General features: G+C 36.3%; 1 protein-coding gene across 14 annotated transcripts in view; it reads left to right on the top strand.

Annotated features, from left to right (window-relative positions):
- Positions 1-22583, top strand: part of LOC100928701 (ATP-binding cassette sub-family A member 3) — a 251867-nt gene that overhangs the window by 69010 nt on the left and 160274 nt on the right. For 10 of the 14 annotated variants that reach the window (XM_031942176.1, XM_031942127.1, XM_031942136.1 and 7 more), the window contains one exon: positions 695-822. In XM_031942176.1, coding sequence (XP_031798036.1) covers positions 733-822 — 90 coding nt within the window. In that variant the 5' untranslated portion in view covers positions 695-732. Of the gene's footprint in view, positions 1-694; positions 823-7870; positions 8328-22583 lie in introns of those variants that run through there. The other 4 variants (XM_031942220.1, XM_031942199.1, XM_031942204.1 and 1 more) reach the window with 3 other exon arrangements.

The following is a 22583-nucleotide window of genomic DNA, read 5'->3' as shown; positions in this document are numbered from 1 at the left end:
GATCATTATCATTCTAATCACTTATAAACACAATCTTGAAGTCTTCAGTGATTCTCCCCTCTTCCACATTCCCATATCCTTATTTATTGCCCTATCTCTATGTTGGTAACAGTTATCAACTGCACCTTAGGTATCTCTCCTTTTTAAAGAAGTTGGTTACCCAGAACTTTGATGTGTCATTGTATTGTTTGTCCTAAAGCTTTGCCACTCACAAAATAATGAGTAATACCTTAGAAGTATTTGAAGGAAAGGACTGAGTAGATAAGAGAAAAGCCAAGCAAGTAAATTCCTGAGAAATGAAATTATGACTAAATTGAAGTTTGTTATGCTTGGGTAATCCTGAAAAGTATCTGTTCTTGTAATAGTAGTTGCTTAATAAAGATTTGTTGAATTGGGTTATGAAGTAGTCTGATGGTCCCATATATAAGATGAGAGTAATTATCAGATATTATTTCATTTACATAAACAGTGTGGCATAGTAAATCAAGAAGACCTAGGCTTTTTTTCTGCTTTTACTATTTACTGACTCTGTGATCACAGGTAATTCTCCAAGACTGTTGGTTATAGCAGAGAAGATGTCAGCCTACATTAGTAAAGGATACTTCTCATTTTGAACTTCCTACACTATGAAATCAAAGAAGCAGTATTAAAAAAATGCATCTAACTCAATTTAAAGATTTTTCTCTTTCCACAGTTAGTGGCTTTACTTCAGAGGACATTTTTGAAGAATATATGAAGTTCAGTAGTAACTCTACTGCTGTACTGGCTGCCATAGTTTTTAACCATGACTTCACTGATGGCAAAGATACTCTACCTCTTCAGGTAAGAAAGTTTATTTTATTTTATTTTTTTTAATAATACTCGCTATTTTTTTTCAAGTACATGTAAAGATAGTTTTCAATATTCATTTTTGTAAGACTTTGTGTTCCAGATTTTTTTCTCTCCCTTCTTACTGCCCCTTCTCCAAGACAGCAAGCAACCTGATATAGATTAAATATGTACAATTCTTTTTTTTTTTTAAGAAGTTTTCTTTTTTTTTTAATTAAATTTTTTTATTTACAAAACATATGCAGAAGTAATTTTTCAAAATCCAAATTATCCCTTCCTTCCCGTAGTCCCTTCCCTAGATGGCAGGTAGTCCAATACAGGTTAAATATATTAAAATATATGTTAAATCCAATATATGCATATATATTTAAACAGTTATCTTGCTGCATAAGAAAAATCGGTTCAAGAAGGAAAAAAAACTGGGAAAGAAAACAAAATGCAAGCATACAACAATAGAAAGAGTAAGAATGCTATGCTGTGGTCCACACTCAGCTTCCACAGTCCTCTCTTTGGGTGTAGATGACTCTCTTCATCACTGAACAATTGGAATTGGTTCTCAATGTTGAAGAGAGCCATGTCACTCAGAAATGATCATTGTATAGTCCTGTTGTTGCCATGCATAATGATCACTTAGTTCTGCATATTTCACTTAGTATCAGTTCATCTAAGTCTTTTCAGGCCTCTCTGAAATCATCCTGTTTCCAATTTCTTGCCACTACAAAATGGGTTGCCACAAATGTTTTTGCATATGTGGGTCCCTTTCCCTTATCAATAACAAACATAACAGAAATCATATGGTGATCATCCAAAAGAGATCTTAAATGCTTTAAGATCTCTTTTGGCTACAAGCCCAGTAGAAACACTTGTGCAATTCTTTTAAACATAGTTTCACATTTTTATTGTTGCATAAAAAAATTAAACCAAAAGGCATGAGAAAAAAGACCAACATCAAGAAAAAAAGAAAAATACAGATCTGAGAGGTAGATTAACCCTTGTTCTCCTAATTTGCTTATAGTATCACCTTTTATATATAACTCATGAACCCATTTCCACCTTACCTTGCATACTATTTTTCTAGTTTTCGCAGCAATTTGTGTTGAGTTCTTAATCCAGAAGCTGGAGTCCTTGGAATTATCGAACACTAAATTATTATAATCATTGACTATTACGTATTGCATACCTAATCTATTCCACTGATCAACTACTCTATTTCTTATCCAGTACCAAATTGTTTTAATGATTGCTGCTTCATAGTGTAGTTTTAGGTCACTTTCCTTTGCATTTTTCCCCTTAATTTACTTGATATTATTGATCTTTTATTATTCCAGATGAATTTAAATTTTTTTTCTAGTCCTATAAAGTAATTTTTTGGCAGTTTGGTGTGGCACTTAATTGAATAAGTACCTTAATTTAGGTAGAATTGTCATTTTATTATATTAGCTCAGCCTTCCCATGAGCAATTGATATTTTTCCAGTTGTTTAGATCTAACTTTATGTTCATGTATTTTCTTGACAGGTAGACTCCCTAATATTTTAAATTGTTTACAGTTATTTTAAAGGGGATTTCTCTGTCTATTGCTGCTGAGCTTTGTTGATTACCTATAGAAATGCCAATGATTTCTGTGAGTTTATTGTATATCATGCAACTTTGCTAGTTATTCATTGCTCCTAGTAGTTTTATTAATCTTTCCTTGATTTTCAGAATTTCTAATTTGATATTTAATTGCAGGTTTTTAATTTGTTCGTTTTCTATTTTTTTTAGTTGCATGTCTAATTCATTGATCTTCTCTTTCTCTGTTTCATTCATGTGACTATTTAGAGATATAACTGTTCCCCTAAGAACTGCTTTGGTTGAATTATATAAGTTTTGGTATGTTGTCTCATGATTGTCATTCTCTTGGAAAAAATTATTGGTTATTTCTATGATTTGTTGTTTGACCCATTCATTCTTTAGGATCAGATTATTTAGTTTCCAAATAATTTTTGGTCATTTTTCCATGACTCTTTATTATATGTAATATTTATTGCACTATGATCTGAAAAGAATTCATTTATTATTTCTGCCTTTCTGCATTTGGTTGTGAGAATTTTATACCCTAATATAAGGGTTGGAGGAGGAGTCAGGCACTCCACAATCACGAAGTAAACGGGCAAAGCCTGAGATTCCGGGATGTGATTTGCTGTGAGTAAGTAGGGACTGCCTTGTGGGCTGGAACTCTGGTTGCATTGCAATGGCAACATCAAGGGGAGGTGTCTCCTTCTCTGATTGGCTGTGTGTATGACCTTATAGACCTTATTTAAGCTGTGGGATGAGGAAGCAGGTCCTCTTTTACTGGGATCTCTGCTGGGAGTAGTAACTAAGAGTGTGCAGGAGGTTAGAGGGTAGGATGTGAACACATGAATAAAAGATCTTGAGCTCGCACATGGATGTTGTTGAGCGCTCTATCGTGTATTTAAACTATCGTTCTTATGAAATGATGGCCAGAAATCTCTAAAGACCTCAGACAGAGGTGAGTTTGGTAAAAAATTGGTTTAAGTATAATGCTGAAGAAACTGAGCAAGACAAGAGATTAGAGACCAATTCAATAGTTTATTAAATGGAGAGAAATACTGGGACCAATGGATCCATGGTTGATCCCAGGGCTAGACGAGACTATCATCTCAAAGAGTCTAGCCCCTAGTATCGGGACAGCAAGCTTTTTATAGAATAACAAGAACAATGACATAATGGAGGTACCTAGGTGAGGATAACCTAATGGAGGGCGGTTACTGATATTCTAATGACATCTAAAATGGATAAACCTTTATCTTGTCAAACATTAAGAAGGAATGTCTATAACCTAAAGATATAAAACCTTTGTCTCATCAAACATCAAGAGGGAAAGGTTAGAACCCGAGATAGAATAACTAAATAGGATTATTGGAGAAACTGGGACATTAAAAAGGGAACTTTGGCACAACATAAGCACTGTAAAAGAGTGACCAGAGATTTCTCTGAGGGCCTGGGAATTAGGAGAGACTGGCAGTAGTGAATGCTGAGTGGGCATTAACAAGGGTATTCACAAAAGTAGTGAATGCCTTGTGGGCATTCACAAGTGGTGCCAACATGGGTGCATTCTAGATTGCCAGACCCCTGTTAATTGGGAAGACACTGTAGTTCCTGGAGGGAAGGCAAAGAAGCAATATGGATCTAAGTATACCAACAATCAAGCTCAAGGACACAGCTGTGCATGCAGCTTAAGTAAATGGGTCAAACAGCCAGATGGTGATCTTTTAACAAAGATCACCTCTAAAGAACATCAGGGAGCTTGCTTTCAAGCTCTGAGGTGTTTACTCCCACGCCCATTAAGTATAGCTCAGCAAGGAAAAAATCTAGAGCTAATAGAGATGGTTGATTATAGAGCAAAAAATACAAGAATTAAAGGTAGAGTTTGAGGTAAAATGAGAAATCACATAACAAACAATAAAAAAAGAGGTAAAAGAATTACAGATTGAATTACAGGCTGAGTTAGAGAAAGGACAAAAATTTAGGTTAAAGCAATTAGAACAGAAAGAGTTCAACCTACTGGCTGAAACTGAGAAGGGAAAAAAAACAAGTAGAAAGTTTCCGAACATGCCACATGGAAACTAACCAGAGAAATATTCTTTAACATTTTGTTAATTTATCTCATCTGCTATACTGCTTAAGAGGATCTATTGGGCATAGTAGACATTTTACTGAAAGAACTAACTACCCTGCTAATGGGAAAGGGTTTGGTTTTTTTCATATGCAAAATTTGGTTTAGGCTCCAATTCTGCCTATCACTGAGCATGCCTCTTTGGGGAATTTCCTATTTCCTGACCCTCCTCCCTCAAACTCCACTTTCATGAGTGGGAGGAGGAGGAGGAGGAATGGAGAGGGGCAATGATATAATCAGCACTGCCCACTAACCCGTTGCAACCTCCTATGTCTTCATTTCAAAAGGAGGGATTAGGCTTCATGGCCCAAAGTAAAAGAGGTTTGTGGTGTCTTGAGGGCAGCAATTGTTATGGTTCTCAGAGAGTCATTGAAAATGCAGCATTCCAACCTGCTTAGTTAGTCTCTAAGCAAGCCTGTGAGGGTAAGAGATTGCAATTAGAGAAAGTAGAGTTTTATGCCCATAGGATATTCTTTGGAGAGCTAAACCCGTCTTTGTTCTTCTTATAGATCTTTTGCTTCCACACACAGTTAGTTTGATCACCTCATAAGACACTGTCTATTTATATACTGATTTGGGAAACTGAGGAATGTGTAGCTACTGTCCCAATCTCTAATATAAATACATAATGTGTGATCTGTGACCCAGGAGGAGAAGTAACATTATGTTTATTGACTCACACTCCTGAAATACAGTTTGGTGATAGTTATTCAAACTTTGACTTCCGGTGTTATGCCATAGTTCTCTTTAACTGTTCTGACTTGGTTTCCCTGAACTAGTTTCCTTTGTCTCAGTTTCCTTAACTGTTCTGTCAAATCCCCTTAGTCATAAAAACCCACTCTGGTCCATTAAGATTGGGAACCGTTTACTCTAAGGTTATAAACTGCTAGCAAGATAAACAAGAAGAGCAGACTGCCTGACCCTTCCCTGTCCTCAAGAATTTACAATATCCCTCTAAAATATTCCAAGATACCTCACTGACATCTTTATCTCTGGGTATTCAGACATCCTGTCTCTGGGCTTTTAGGATTTATGGTCTCCCCCCATCCTGACAGAAGCCTTCCCGCCTTTTTGGCTCTTTGTTTCTAAAGCGTATTTAAGGAATTGGGCAGCTCCTATTGGCTGCTGGATTCTCTGAGATGACAGTCTCCCCAGCCCTGGGACCAACATGGTTTTCTTGGTCCCAGTACGTTTTTATCTCTGTCTGACTAGATAATTTAAGATGAGTGTCCTGTCCAGTCAATTATACTCTCCAATTAATAAACTATTGAAAACTCTCTAATCTCTCTCCTGCCTCAGTTTCTCTGGCATTACACCGGCAACAAATTCAGGGATCTTATGGACTGCAGCTGTTACAGCTGAACATCCTTTGCTCATTATCTGTATGAATGGCAAACCATTGAAAAGGTTGGTAGACACAGATGTAGATTGTACAGCTATTAGAAGTGCCAGCTAGTCTAATAATTGGCTAAAGATTACAGCAAACATCTATATGTCTGGCATAAAAAAATCTACAGTAGCTAAAATTAGTGCTACCTCTTTGAGATGGGAATTTAAAGATAAGACAGAAGTTTTTATTTATTTTACAGTTGAAAGGTTCCCCCATCAACCAGTGGGGAAGAGACATCTTACAGAGTGAAAAATTTCAAACTTCATTAGGTATAGAACAAGAGCAACTTAACCAAGGACATTTACAAGCTTCTCCAAGTCCTTGAAATTCCCCTCGATTTGTTCTTGATTCGAGAAAAGTAAATGGACAGATGGAGACAATGGAAGCTCTTCAGCTTGGGCTTCCATCGCCTCCATTGCCTAGGAAATGGTCATTTTGGATTAAGAATTCTATCCCTCTAGATAAGGAGGATATGACGGGATTTGTCTTTTTAGTGCCCAGCATTAATTTAGCTGAGCCTTATAAAGGATTTGAATGGATAGTTTTGCCACAGGGAGTGAAGAATAGCCCTACTACGTGTCAAATGCATGTGGCTGCTGATCTAACTCCTGTAAAAAAAGCATCTCCAAAAGTTATGTTGTTACTACCATTATATGACATTTTAAGAGGAAACAGTGCTTTAGACTCACCATGCCAGCTTATAAAAGAAACTCAAGAGGCTCTAAGAGAGATTGAATTGGCTTTATCCAATATGGCTGAAAGAATAACTCAAAAAGTATTGGAAATATCAGTCTTTGTTACAAAAGAGGCACTCACAGCAAAGGAGACAGTGTGATGGAGTGGGTGAACCTCCCAGCACAATCAGATCAAAGTCTTGCTTCTTACCCGTGCCTGTGGCTAGAATTTAAATAAAAGCCATTAAGAGAGTAGTACAATTATCTGGGAATAAACCTGGCAAAATATATATATCTCTTATACCAATGCACAAATTGATGTGCATTGTGAAACCATCCCAGAGTGAAAAATTTATTGGCCACAGCTTTAAGCCTTGCACATGGGTATGTAAATATAATTTTTGATTCAGCTTATACAGTAGATGTTGTACAAAGAATTGCCATATGGCCCATCCCAAAATTGTAGTTTATGATATATATCAGCTCTTTAAAGAACTTTGAGAGCAAGTGAGAAGGCACTCAGATAAGTATTATATCCTGCATATCCATTTTTATAATGGACTTTCAGATCCTATCCTTTATCATCAGGTTGCTAGAGCTTTACATTTGCAAATTGAGATAACTAAAGAGGAAGCTGGGAGCATAGCAAAAGGCTATACAGTTTGCCTTCCTTTTCATGCCCCTCTGCTCCCTCCAGGGAAAAACCCTCGTGGTTTGAGATCTAATACTCTATGGCAAATTGACATCACTCATGTTAAGAGGCAGAGCATCCATGTAACTATGGATATACATTCTCAGTTCCTTATGGCTTCAATTCAGTATGAAGAAGCAGTTAGGCATGTGATCAGCCATCTTTACCATTGTTTTTCCATTGTAGGAGTCTCACATGCACTTAAGACAGAAAATGGACTGGCTTATATATCTTCTGCCTTTAGGTCCTTTTGCATTGAATTTGGAATGGTGGCATTCCACTGGAATTCCATATAATCCTACTGGTCAAGGCATCACTGGAAAAATTATTTATACCCCCAAGATGTTCCCGTCCATACAGGAGAAGGGAATTTTGGGATTTGCACGAGGTGTGGCAATACATACATGTAATTGCTTGCAATTTTCAAATTCTTTGGATTTTACCCCAGCAATGCGCTTCTGGTACATGCAGAAAATGTGGCTAACTATCAGACTGACCAACAAGGACAAGAACTTTCTCTCTACAGTGATGTGGAAGGGCTTAGATGGCATCTGGAAGGGTCCAGGTTGGGTCAGGGTTTGGGGCCCTGTGTACACTCTTGTCATTTCAGATGCAGACCCAACAGCAGAGGAGTCGATTCCAACCCGAAACATCCGTGACCTGGGGAACCAAGAAGAGAAGGACTAGATGATGACCCAGAGGGATTGGCCAGATGTCAGCAGCCCTCCAGACACTGATCACAGCCATTTCCCTCCTGACCATGACACCAGAGACAGCAGACAGCTCCAGCTAACCTCCAGTTAGCAGCTGAATTGGATTGTTGTGGATGATGTGCAATACATACAGACTGATAAATGGACAGTGGGCTTGTGCACTTCTCCCATGGCTACTCTCTGTTTATATGGTGGCTTGGGGAGGGGCTTTGCCCTGTTTTCCACTTATAGACTATGCCTTTAAATTAGTGGGTGAAAAAACAACATGCCCACCTGCCAAAGTTAGTGAGACAGTGTTACGGGACATGACTTTGCTTATATATACCTTCCTCTGTGCCTTTCTTATACCAAAAGGTATATACAATTGAAACTACAGACTTATGACATCCTACCTCACTGACATCCTACCTCGTTGACATTCTACTTCCATGGGCATGATTTTATTGAATGGGTTGAGCACTATGTTGCCCATGCTTGGTTTTGGCCACTGGTGGGCCTGGTTCTTACTTGTTTTACTTTTGTTTGCCTTTGTTCTGTTATATACACTTTGTAATCTCGTTGATCAAGTGAGCTATTGTTGATGCTAAAGTTAGCTTGCTGTGATGAGCAGTCCCCGCTTTACAAGAGAAGGGAATTGTAAGGGTTGGGTCATGTGCATGTGCAAGTGCAACAGGAAGTAAACAGGCAAAGGCTGAGAGATTCCCTGATTTGATTTGCTGTGAGTAAGCAGGGACCACCTTGTGGGTGAGAATTCTGATCGACAACTCTGGTTGCATTGAGATTGCATCATCGACGGGAGGTGTCTCCCTCTCTGATTGGCTGTGTGTAAGACCTCATGGACCCTATTTAAGCTGTGGGGAGGAGGAAGTTGCTCTCCAATCTTTTCATGGGAAAGCTGCTAGATCCTGGGCAATCACGATTGCGACTCCTCAATATTTGAATTGTTTGGTTCTGACTGCTTGCAGTATTTTCTCCTTGACCTGATTATTCTGGAATCTAGCTAATATATTTCTTAGAGTTTTCATTGTAGAATTTCTTTTAGGAGGTAATCAATGAATTCTTTTAATTATTTTTTGCCCTTTGGTTTTAGGATATCAGGGTAGTTCCTTGATGATTTTCTCTCCTCCCCCCTCCCCCCTTTTTCATTGTTTTATTTTTTTTCTGGCTATACGTGTACATTAATTTTTAAAATTATGCATTACTTTATGAATCATGTTGGGAGAGAAAAATCAGAACAAAAGGGGAAAACCACAAAAGAAAAAAAAATGAAAGAGACAAAAAAGTGAACATAGCATGTATTGATTTACATTCAGTCTCCTTAGTTTTTTCTGGGGATGCAAATGGTGTTTTCCATCCAAAGTTTATTGGCATTGCTTTGGATCACTGAAATACTGAGAAGAACCAAGTCTTTCCTACTTGCATAATCTTGCTATTACTGTGTATAATGTATTCCTGGTTGTACTTCTTTGACTCAGCATCAATTCCTGTAAATCTTTCCAGGCCTTTTTAAAATCAGCTTGTTCATCATTTTTTTATAGTATAATAATATTTATTATTTTCAGCCATTCCCCAATTGAGGGACATCTACTCAATTTCCACTAAATTGCTTTACTCAATTGCTACTAAAAAAGAGCCGCTACAAACATTTTTGTACATTTACGTCCCTTTCCCTCCTTTACAATTTCCTTGGGATATAGACCCCATAGTAATACTGATGGATCAAAGATTGTGCACAATTTTATAGCCCTTTAAGCATAGTTCCAATTTGCTCTCCAGAATGGTTGAATTATTTCACAACTCCACCAATGTATTAGTGTCTTCGTTTTTCTACATCCTCTCCAGGATTCATCATTATCTTTTCCTGACATCTTAGCCAATCTGATAGGTGTGAGATAGTACCTCAGAATTGTTTTAATTTGCATTTCTGTAATTAATAGTGATTTAGAGCATTTTTTCATGTTAACTATAAATGGCTTTACTTTCATCATTTAAAAATTGTTCATATCCCTTGGCCATTTATCAATTGGGGAATGACTTGTATTCTTAGAGATTTCACACAGTTCTTTATATATTTTAGAAATGAGACCTTTTTCAGAAGCACTAGTTGTAAAAAAATTTTTCCCACTTTTGTACTTGCCTTTTAATTTTGTTTGTGTTGGTTTTGTTTGTGCAAAAACTTTTTAATTTCATGTAATCAAAGTTATCCATTTTGCATTTTATAATGTTTTCTAATTCTGTTTTAGTCATAAATTTCTCCCTTCTCCAAAGATCTGATAAGTAAACAATCCCTTCCCGTCCTAATTACCTTATGGTATAACCCTTAAAGTCAAAAAAGGATACTTGATTTGGGCTTAATTTTATTATGGGGTGTAAGATGTAGGTCTGTGCTGAGTTTCTGGTATGTTATTTTCCCATTTTCCCTGAAATTTTTTTGAAATAGTGAGTCTTATTTCAGAAGCTTGAGTTTTGAGGTTTATCAGATATCAAATAGCTAAAGTCATTGATTATTGTGTTGTATAATCTATTCCATTGATCTACCATTTTACTTCTTAGCCAGTACCCTGTGATTTTGATAATCACTGCTTTACAATAGTTTCGAAAATGTTACTGCTAGGTGATTGTTCTTTGTGTTTTTTAAAAATTAATTCCCTTGATATTCTTCATCTTTTGTTATTCCATATGAATTTTGTTACAATTTTTTTCTAGCTATACAAAATAATTTTTGGTTGGCATGACACTAAACAAATATACCAATTTAAGTAGAATTGTCATTTTTATTATATTAGCTTGGCCTCCACATGAGCAATTAATATTTTTCCAATTGTTTAGGTCAGACTTTATTTGTGGGAGAAGTATTTTGTAATTGTGTTCATATAGTTCATGAGTTTGTCTTTGTGTGGGACCGGTGCTAGACCCCCTTTCCCAAATTAACTAATCAGAGAGATCTTCAGATACAAAGAGAAAGCATTTATTTAATCCCTTCAGGGAGAGGCCCAGACACGCCTGGGAGCCATCCCAACTCCCTCCATGTGCTCCTGAATCTGGCAGGCTGAAAGTAGAACACCTGGTTAAATAGGAAAAGACCCAAGCCTTTTCATTAGATAGACCAACAGGAAGTAACTATCTTTGATCATTGGTCACCATTGTTGTTTGCTTCCTGTGGTTCATATCAATTCCTGTAACTTCACTAATTTCCTGCATCCCAGGGTTCAAGGCCTGGGAATAGGGATCATGTGACTTATTTTCAGTGTTGAGAAATACTTAATCCAGTCAGTTCCATTCATCTTGGCAGGTAGCATGGCAGGTGGCAGGTGGCATGTTATACCCCTTGGTGCATATATGTTTAGTATTGATATTGCTTCATTATCTATGCTACTCTTTAGCAAGATATAGTGCCCTTCTTTAAGCATCAGATACATTATTCCATTTTAATTTCATTACAATTCTGAGTGAGTAGCTATTGTAGGTGTTATTATTATCTCCATTTTGCAGATGAGAAATTAGAGGCTTCTGAGGAATAAAAAGATATGATTGTCAAACAGATAGCATGTATTAGGGGCGGGATTCAAGTCTTCAGATCTAGAATTTTACCCATTCTTCTGTGTGGATTCCCTAAACTATATCAGTAATTAATCAAAATCATTTTAAAAAATATTGTTGTATTTTTCTCTGCCATTGATCTTTTTTGTTTCATCTATTTAAATGACAATTAACTTTGATTTAAGATTGTTTTCTTTCACCCCTTCTGCTATTAATTGAATAAACAGAACACACCTTGCTTAAAAAAAAGATATAGTACCCTTCCTTATCTCTTTTAATTAGATCAGTTTTTGCTTTTGCCTGATCTAAGATCAAGATGACTACCCTGCTTTTTTGACTTCACCTGAAGCATAGTAGATTTTGTTCCAGCCTTTTATCTTTACTCTGTATGTATCACCCTGCTTTAAATGTGTTTCCTATAAACAATAAATTGTAGGATTCTGGCTTTAATCCAGTCTACTATTCGCCTCCGCTTTATGGGGAAGTTTACCCCATTCATATTTATAATTAAAATGACTAATTCTGTATTTCCTGCCATCTTGTTATCCCTGGATTATGCTTTTCCCTTTCCTTTTCCTCTTCCTCCCTTCCCCAGTATTAAAATTATGAGCACCACTTGCCTCATGTAGCCCTCCCTCTTTAGGATCACTCCCACCCCTTAGAGTCCTTTCCCTTTTCTCAAACCTTTCTCTTACAATTTCTGTATTCCTTTCTATTTAGTCCACCCCTTCCCTTTTTGCTTTTCCCCTCCTACTTTTCAATGAGGTGGGAGAAGTTTCTATGTAAACCAAATATATCTAATATTTTCTCTTTGAGCCAATTCTGATGAGAGTAAGATTCACACTATGTTCATCCCCCCTCTTCTTTCTCTCAGATATAATAGATTTCCTTCGCCTCTCTGTAAGATGTAGTATTTCCACTTTTCCCTTTTTCTGGTATAATTTCCTTTTTACTGCTAGATCCAGAAAACCAAATTATACATGTACTCTTTATTTATACCCATAATGAAATACAGTTTTCAAGAGTTCTTTTTCTTTTTTTTAATGTTTCTCTTGAGTCCTATATTTGGAGGTCAAAGTTTTTGTTTAGCTCTGTTTTTTTTTTTTTTTTGTTTGTTTTGTTTTTTTCATAAAAAATAAATGGAATATTTCATTGAATGTCCATCTTCTTCCCTGGAAGAAAATGCTCAGTTTGGCTGGATAAGTTATTCTTGGCTGCCTACCAAGTTCCTTTGCCTTTCCAAATATCATATTACAGGCCCTTGGATCTGCTAGATCATGAGTAATCATTATTGTGGCTCCTCAGTATTTGAATTGTTTTTTTCTGGCTGCTTGTAGTATGTTTTCCTTGGTTGATAGTTCTCGAATTTAGCCAGAACATTCTGTAGGTGTTTGATGAATTCTTTCAATATCTATTTTACCTTTTGATTCTATAATATCTGGGCAGTTCTCTTTGATGATTTCCTGAAAAATAGTGTCTAGGTTCTTTTTTTTTTAATCATGATTTTCAGGGAGTGCAATAATCCTTAGATTATCTCTCCTAGATCTATTTTCCAGGTCTGTTGTTTTCTCAAGTAGGTATTTAACATTTTTTCTCCCTATTTTTTCATTTTTTTACTTTTGCTTGACTGATTCTTGGTGTCTCCTCGAGTCATTCATTTCCATTTGTTCAATTCTGATTTTTAATGAATTATTTTCTTAATTTACTTTTTAAATTTCTTTTTGTATTTGTCCGATTGAGTTTTTAAATGAGTTGTTTTGTTCTATGGAATTTTTTTCCATTTTGCCAATTTTATTTTTTAAGGAGTTATTTTCTTTTTCCAATTAACTAATTCTGTTTTTCAAGGATTTGATTTCTTTATCCACTCTATCTTTAAATGAGTGGGATGACTTATCTCCAGACCCTCTTGCAAAGCTTCCCTTTCCTTTCTCCACTTTTCTTCTAGCTCTCTTTTAAGATCCTTTTAAAATTTCTTCTATGAGAGCCTTGTGTGGTGGAGATTAGATCATATCCCCCTTTGTGTTTTCATCTAGAGACAAACTGTTTTTAGTCTTTGCTGGGTTTGAAATCTGCTCTCTTTCAGTATAGAAACTGTCTATAATATATCTTTTTACTCATTAAAAAAAAAAGCTACAGTTTGCTTATGGGACAGTGAGGTGTTTCCAAGCTGCCTCTACAGACAACAGGAAGTGGCAGTGAAGGGCAGTGGGACAGCAGTGGCTGGCACAGAGATCATGCTGAATCCCTCCCATTGCTGGGTGGATATAGCCAGGTCCCGAGAGACCCTAGCTTTTTCGGAGTTATAGTCTTTACCTCTTGTATTTATAGTTTCTCTTATTATTTCTTTTAATATTGGCTATTTCTATTCTAGATAATACTTGTACTGCATACTTATGATCTGATATGTTAATAGGCTCTGAAAACATAACCAAGGCAGTTATAATAGCTGACAATTCATTTTTTCAAGTGAATAGAAAAGGTATTTTAATTTTCTTAAGTAGCCCATTCTCAGGGCTGTAACATAGAGACAAGATAAGAATTTATAGCATCATGAGTAAATATATTTTTGCCCCAAACTGGCTATTCTGATATAACTTTCTGAAGTATAAATTCATTTTCTGATAAGAATTTACAAATCCCTTTTGGATTGTCATATTTAATTGGCACAGCATGGATCCCAATTATAATCTCTCATTTAGGACTTGTATTAATTGTTGTATCTGATCCTTATTATAAGGAATATATATATACAAACACATATATATTACCTCAGGTTTGTTGCCACTTAATTGTATATACTTATTGATGAGTTTGGAAATTAATTTTCCTACTGTAACTGGGTGTGTTTCTAATGAAGTGGATGACTGATCATGTAGATATCCCCATTCTATGATTTTCTCATCTTGTTTTATTATGTCTATGGTATGTATCTTGAAGTTAAAATTCTAATCTGCAATCCTTTTCCTTCTTTTATTCTGTCAATGCATCTTTCTGCAATAGCCTTTTCTATTATCTTAATAGCCTCTTCTGCTTCCTTTGTTAACATCCTAGATGAGTTTAATCTGGAATCTTCCTCTAACATTTGATACAATGATGCCATTATTTCATTAGGAATCTCTAAACTTTCTCTAATTCAATTAATATCCCCAATTAGTTTTTGAAAATCATTCAAAGTGACTATCTAATCCCTTCTTATGTGTTGTATTTGTCTGTAAGCATATTGCCAAGTTAATGAAAGAGAGGTTCCCTTTGTATTTTGTCAGATGCAATACACAGTCCTTATTTGCTCAATGCTTCTGTTGTTTTGACTAGAATTTCCTCAGTTCTCATAAATGGGGATGTGCACAAAGAATAACATCCATATAGTATATCGAATAAGCCTTAGGGTGAGCTTTTCAAATAGGTTCGAGAATTTCCCCCACGAATTTGATACAATGTAGGGGCTGTTTTGCATTCCATCTGTTTACTTTCCATGTATATCTTTTAAGAGGTGCTTTCAAATTAACATTAGGGAGTGAAAATGCAAAATGTTGAATGTTCTATGGGTGTGAAGGTATAGAATAGGAACAGTCCTTGATATCTATTATCCATAAAGGCCAATTTTCAGGAATCATATTTGGAGATGGGATAACAGGTTGTAAGATTCCCATTGTAGTCATAGTTTCATTAATTCTAAAGGACAATAAGCCATTTCTAAGGAAGAGGAAGCACAAGAAGGGTGTTGACTGTCATTGGACTGAGAGAACTGAAGGGGTCTGTCCTAGAGTAAATAGGACTCTGTTGTTTATTTGGGGTCCCAGACTAAGCCCTTCGTTCTGTTTCTCTGCAAATTATATCGACATTCTGAGGCCCAAGGATAACTTTTCTGACATGTGGGACATTTTTGTGTTAGTCTAAATCTGGCCCAATCTCCATTTCTACATTCCCCTTTAAAATGTCCCATCTTTCCATACTTAACAGTTACTAGCTATGTGACCCTGGACAAGTCACTTAACCCCAAGTGCCTCAGCAAAAATAAATAAATAAAATCATGAGATCCTTTAAATATATACCTAAACTTTCAGTCCCTCTTTATATTCAATAGCTATTTTATGGAATAGAGTATGCAATTCTATCTGCCACAAAGGATCATATGAAGGACAACATAAAGGAGTACTTGATAAAGTACCAAATGAGCTGCTTGTTGCCTTTTCCTCTATTTCCTCTCCTCTTCTGAACCCTCACTCTGTTCTCTTATTATTTCTACAATTTCCTCTACCTCTCCTGGTTTTGATAAGGAAAGTTTTATAATATTATACAAAGAGAGGGTATCAAAAGAGACTGCCTGAGGGTCTTGCTCTTTGCATAGTTTGTATAAAGTTTCTCCTACAGATTCCCATTCACTAATATTGATTTGGGGTGTCCCTGGGGAACCAGGGCACATTGTTGTAAACATCCTGTAAAAATGCTCTTTAACTTATTTTTCCTAGTCCTTGCTCCCCTTTTTAACATGATTAACTGTAAAAGTTGGGGCCCCGGAGAGCCATACTGCAGCACATACTGTCCCCTCTGGATTAACAGATTCTTTACTATTAATATACACATTTAGTTTTTGGCCCACCCAGTCTTCAAGGGAGCCATCCTTGGGCCAAATGGTGCCTCCACCAATATCCTTGTTACCCCAGACAAAACAACAAAGCCTTATCATCTTTTTCTTGCTTTTTTCCTTTATATTTTGGCAGTTTGTTCCAATTACTTAACTTATCTCCCAAGGGACTCTGCCGGTATTTTCTGATCATTGGCTCAGGGAGGTATAGGACGTGTGAATGCTCCCCTAAGCACCACAGAAGTCAGGGCCTATAAGAAGGAAATGAGGCTCTTAATAGAAGATCCCATCGGGTTAGCAGAACAATTTGATCAATTCCTGGGCCCTAATCTTTTCACCTGGAGAGAACTTATCTCTATTTTGAATTCTCTCTTCTCCTAGAGGGGAGGGGGCTAATTAGAGGAGCAGCTATGAAGGAGTGGGACAGGAGACACCCTCCAGCTGCAGGAGTATTCTCAGCTGACCAGAAATGCCCTTTAGTAGATCCCAATTAGGATCACAATAACCCTATACATCGGGAAATATGAGGGATCTTAATGACCTGATAATTAGAGGAATTCATAATGCAGTGCCAAAGACACAGAACATGAAAAAGGCCTTTGGGATAACTCAGGGGAAAAACGAGTCACCAGCTGATTATCTAAATAGACTAAAAGAAAGCATGAGGAAGTACTTTGGGTTTGACTCTGATGACCCAGAAGTAGAAGATACCTTGAAATTGCACTTTGTGATCAATGTATGGCCAGATATCAGTAGAAAGTTACAGAAAGTAGAAGCATGGAATAATAGGAGCCTTTCCAATTTATTGGAGGAGGCCACCAAAGTGTATGTTAGGAAGGACGATGAGAAACAAAATCACAAAATCAAAATCTTAGTCCAGATGGTGCAGGGAATAGCAAAGAATGCAGAAAAATCGACAGAACAAAGCATCAAGGAAAGTAGACAGATATTGAGGAAGGAACAGGAGGCTAGCTGTTCCTGACAGTAGAAACACCTTTGAGGTGTTGGGGATGTCAAAAAACAGGGCATATACAAAAAGACTGCCCCCAGTAGAGGATGGAACAGCAGATATGTTCCCTTGTTGAACTTGATGAAGATTAGGGGAGTCAGGGGTTCTTGAAAAACTCCCACCCAGGACCCTTGGTAAATTTAAGGCAGGGACCCCACCAGGAGACTCTTTTGTTCTTAGTAGACACTGGAGCATCGAGATCTAAAGTGACCTGTTTTTTGGAGGGGGTTAAATTATCTAAGGAGACCCTGGTGATTTCTGGAGTTAAAGGAGAAAAAAATTTTTTTTAAATTTATTTAATAGCCTTTTATTTACAGGATATATGCATGGGTAACTTTACAGCATTAACAATTGCCAAACCTTTTGTTCCATTTTTTCCCTCTTATCCCCCACCCCCTCCCCCAGATGGCAGGATGACCAGTAGATGTTAAGTACATTAAAATATAAATTAGATACACAATAAGTATACATGACCAAAACGTTATTTTGCTGTACAAAAAGAATCAGACTCTGAAATATTGTACAATTAGCTTGTGAAGGAAATAAAAAATGCAAGTGCGCATAAATATAGGGATTGGGAATTCAATGTAATGGTTTTTAGTCATCTCCCAGAGTTCTTTTTCTGGGCATAGCTAGTTCAGTTCATTACTGCTCCATTAGAAATGATTTGGTTGATCTCGTTGCTGAGGATGGCCTGGTCCATCAGAACTGGTCATCATATAGTATTGTTGTTGAAGTATATAATGATCTCCTGGTCCTGCTCATTTCACTCAGCATCAGTTCGTGTAAGTCTCTCCAGGCCTTTCTGAAATCATCCTGTTGGTCATTTCTTACAGAACAGTAATATTCCATAATATTCATATACCACAATTTATTCAGCCATTCTCCAACTGATGGACATCCATTCAGTTTCCAGTTTCTAGCCACTACAAAAAGGGCTGCCACAAACATTCGTGCACATACAGGTCCCTTTCCCTTCTTTATAATCTCTTTGGGATATAATCCCAGTAGTAACACTGCTGGATCAAAGGGTATGCACAGTTTGATAACTTTTTGAGCATAGTTCCAAACTACTCTCCAAAATGGTTGGATTCGTTCACAACTCCACCAACAATGAATCAATGTCCCAGTTTTCCCACATCCCCTCCAACAATCATCATTATTTTTTCCTGTCATCTTAGCCAATCTGACAGGTGTGTAGTGGTATCTTAGAGTTGTCTTAATTTGCATTTCTCTGATTAATAATGACTTGGAGCATCTTTTCATATGACTAGAAATAGTTTCAATTTCTTCATCTGAGAATTGTCTGTTCATATCCTTTGACCATTTTTCAATTGGAGAATGGCTTGATTTTTTATAAATTAGAGTTAATTCTCTATATATTTTGGAAATGAGGCCTTTATCAGAACCTTTGACTGTAAAAATATTTTCCCAGTTTATTGCTTCCCTTCTAATCTTGTCTGCATTAGTTTTGTTTGTACAAAAACTTTTCAGTTTGGTATAATCGAAATTTTCTATTTTGTGATCAGTAATGATCTCTAGTTCTGCTTTGGTCATAAAGACCTTCCCCTTCCACAGGTCTGAGAGGTAAACTATCCTATGTTCCTCTAATTTATTAATAATTTCATTCTTTATGCCTAGGTCATGAACCCATTTTGACCTTATCTTGGTGTACGGCGTTAAGTATGGATCAATGCCTAGTTTCTGCCATATTAGTTTCCAATTTTCCCAGCAATTTTTATCAAACAGTAAGTTCTTATCCCAAAAGCTGGGATCTTTGGGTTTGTCAAAGACTAGGTTGCTATATTTGTTGACTGTTTTATCCCTTGAACCTAATCTATTCCACTGATCAACTAATCTATTCCTTAGCCAATACCAAATAGTTTTGGTAACTGCTGCTCTATAATATAATTTTAGATCTGGTACAGCTAAGCCACCATCATTTGATTTTTTTTTCATTAATTCCCTTGAAATTCTTGACCTTTTGTTTTTCCATATGAACTTTGTTGTTATTTTTTCTAGGTCATTAAAATAGTTTTTTGGGAGTCTGATTGGTATAGCGCTAAATAAATAGATTAGTTTAGGTAATATTGTCATCTTTATTATATTTGCTCGCCCTATCCAAGAGCATTTAATATTTTTCCAATTGGTTAGATCAGACTTAATTTGTGTGAAAAGTGGTCTGTAATTTTGCTCATAAAGTTTCTGATTTTCCCTTGGCAGATAGATTCCTAAATATTTTATATTATCAGTAGTTACTTTAAATGGAATTTCTCTTTGTAACTCTGACTGTTGGATTTTGTTAGTGATATATAAGAATGCTGATGACTTATGTGGGTTTATTTTATAACCAGCAACTTTGCTAAAGTTGTGGATTATTTCTAATAACTTTTTAGCAGAATCTCTGGGGTTCTCTAAGTATACCATCATGTCATCGGCAAAGAGTGATAATTTGGTTTCCTCATTGCCTATTCTTATTCCTTTAATCTCTTTCTCAGCTCTTATTGCTATAGCTAGCGTTTCTAATACAATATTAAATAGTAACGGTGATAGTGGGCAACCTTGTTTCACTCCAGATCTTATTGGGAATGGTTGCAGTTTGTCTCCATTACATATGATGCTTACTGATGGTTTTAAATAGATGCTGCTGATTATTTTAAGGAAAAGTCCATTTATTCCTATACTCTCAAGTGTTTTTAATAGGAATGGATGTTGGATTTTATCAAATGCTTTTTCTGCATCTATTGAGATGATCATATGGTTTTTGTTAATTTGGTTATTAACATGGCCAATTATATTGATAGTTTTCCTAATATTGAACCAGCCCTGCATTCCTGGTATAAATCCTACTTGATCATAGTGTATTATCTTGGAGATGATTTTCTGTAGTCTTTTTGCTAATATCTTATTTAAGATTTTAGCATCAATATTCATTAGGGAGATTGGTCTATAATTTTCTTTCTCTGTTTTCAGCCTACCTGGTTTAGGTATCAGTACCATGTCTGTGTCATAGAAGGAATTTGGTAGGACTCCTTCATTCCCTATTTTATCAAATAATTTATATAGCATTGGGGCCAATTGTTCTTTAAATGTTTGGTAAAATTCACATGTAAATCCATCTGGTCCTGGGGATTTTTTCTTAGGGAGTTGTTTAATTGCCTGTTCTATTTCTTTTTCTGAAATGGGACTATTCAAGCAATTTACTTCCTCCTCTGTTAGTCTGGGAAGTCTATATTTTTGGAGGTAGTCATCCATTTCACTTAGGTTATCAAATTTATTGGCATAAAGTTGAGCAAAATAACTCCTTATTATTTCTCTAATTTCCTCTTCATTGGTGGAAAGTTCTCCCTTTTCATTTTTAAGACTACTAATTTCATTTTCCTCCCTCCTTTTTCTAATCAGATTTACCAAAGGCTTATCTATTTTATTGGCTTTTTCATAGAACCAACTCTTAGTTTTATTAATTAGTTCAATAGTTTTTTTACTTTCAATATTTTTAATTTCTCCTTTTAATTTTAGAATTTCCAATTTAGTATTTGATTGGGGGTTTTTAATTTGGTCTTTTTTTAGTTTTTTTAGTTGCAAGCCCAATTCATTAATCTTTTCTTTCTCTGTTTTATTCAAGTAAGCCTCTAAGGATATAAAATTCCCTCTTATTACCGCTTTGGCTGCATCCCACAAATTTTGGTATGATGTCTCATCATTGTCATTATCTTGAGTGAAATTATTAATTGTATCTATAATTTGCTGCTTCACCCAATCATTCTTTAAGATGAGATTGTTTAGTTTCCAATTACTTTTTGGTCTATTTCCCCCTAACTTTTTGTTGAATGTAGTTTTTATTGCATCATGATCTGAAAAGAAAGCATTTACTATTTCTGCTTTCTTGCATTTAATTTTGAGGTCTTTATGTCCTAATATATGGTCAATTTTTGAATAGGTTCCATGAACTGCTGAGAAGAAAGTATATTCCTTTCTATCTCCATTCAATTTTCTCCAAAGATCTAATACCTAATTTTTCTAATATTCTATTTACTTCTTTAATTTCTTTCTTATTTGTTTTGTGGTTTGATTTGTCTAATTCTGAGAGTGCAAGGTTGAGATCTTCCACTATTGCAGTTTCTGTCAAGAAGAAGGATGGGAAATACAGGTTAGTTCAGGATCTAAGAGAGATTAACAAAATCGTGTTAGCTTCTCACCCTGTGGTTCCCAACCCATATACCATCCTGGGCCGGATTCCTTTTGCTAAGTGGTTCAGTGTATTAGATCTGAAGGATGCATTCTGGAGCTGCCCTTTAAAGGAGAGTAATAGAAATCTCTTTGCCTTCCAATGGGAAGATCCAGAGACTGGAAGGAAGCAGCAAATGAGTTGGTATGTCTTGCCCCAAGGCTACACTGAATCTCCAGATTTGTTTGGTCTAATCCTTGAAAATTGCATGGGAGATTTTCAACCAGTAATGGGAACTTGGGTGTTACAGTAGTAGTGGGGCATACAAGGGAACACACCAGTAGTTGTACCATTGATCTATTAAATTTCCTGGGAGGATTGGGGTTTAGAATATCAAAAGAGAAATTGCAGTTTGTGGAGAGGGAAGTAAAATATTTAGGGTATGTGATTAGTGAAGGCAGCAAGAGATTAGACCCTGCCAGAATTGAGGGAATTTTACATATACCCAAACCTAAGATAAAGAAAGAGCTACACAAATTTCTGGAGTTAGTAGGATATTGTCAGGCATGGATAGATTCTTATGCTGCTAAACTAAACCCTTGTATAAGCACCTGCTGGAAGAAAGTCCAAGTTCTATCATGTGGGATCCAGAGAGTGATCAGACTTAAGATGTTTGTTAATTTCACCACCTATGTTGTCTCTCCCCACATTGAAAAAACCTTTCCACCTGTTTGTCAATGTTGAAGGAGGAGTGGTTCTGGGAGTTCTTGCTCAAATAAGAGGGGGGCAGAGAAGACCAGTGGCTTAACTTTCTAAAGTATTAGACCCTGTAGCCAAAGGATGGCCAACCTGTGTACACATAGTAGCCACTATAGCAATGTAGGTAGAAGAAAGTAGGAAGCTCACCTTCAGAGGCAGTCTTATAGTAAGTGTCCCACACCAAGTAAGGACAATATTAAATCAGAGGGCTGGGAGATAGCTCACAGATTCCAGAATTTTGAAATATGAGGCAATACTATTGGAAAAGGATGATCTAGTAATCACCCAAGATCATAACCTTAATTCTGCCTCCTTTTTGTCCCCTGGAACAGAACCATCTCCCAGAGAGGAATGTTGTTGCTTAGAGTTAATTGATTTTCAAACAAAAGAGAGGATTTACAAGAATCACCAATGCCTGGGGGAGTAAATTGGTTTATAGATGGCTCTTCTAGAATGATAGATGGGAAAAGGAAAAATGGGTTTGCTATTGTGCATGGAGATAAAATTTCCACTGTTACCAAAGGTAGTCTACATGCCCATTCATCAGCT

This window comes from Sarcophilus harrisii, chromosome 1 (genome assembly GCF_902635505.1).
Source record: "Sarcophilus harrisii chromosome 1, mSarHar1.11, whole genome shotgun sequence".
Taxonomy (NCBI): Eukaryota; Metazoa; Chordata; class Mammalia; order Dasyuromorphia; family Dasyuridae; genus Sarcophilus; species Sarcophilus harrisii.
This window is presented reverse-complemented; position numbering and strand designations above follow the sequence as displayed.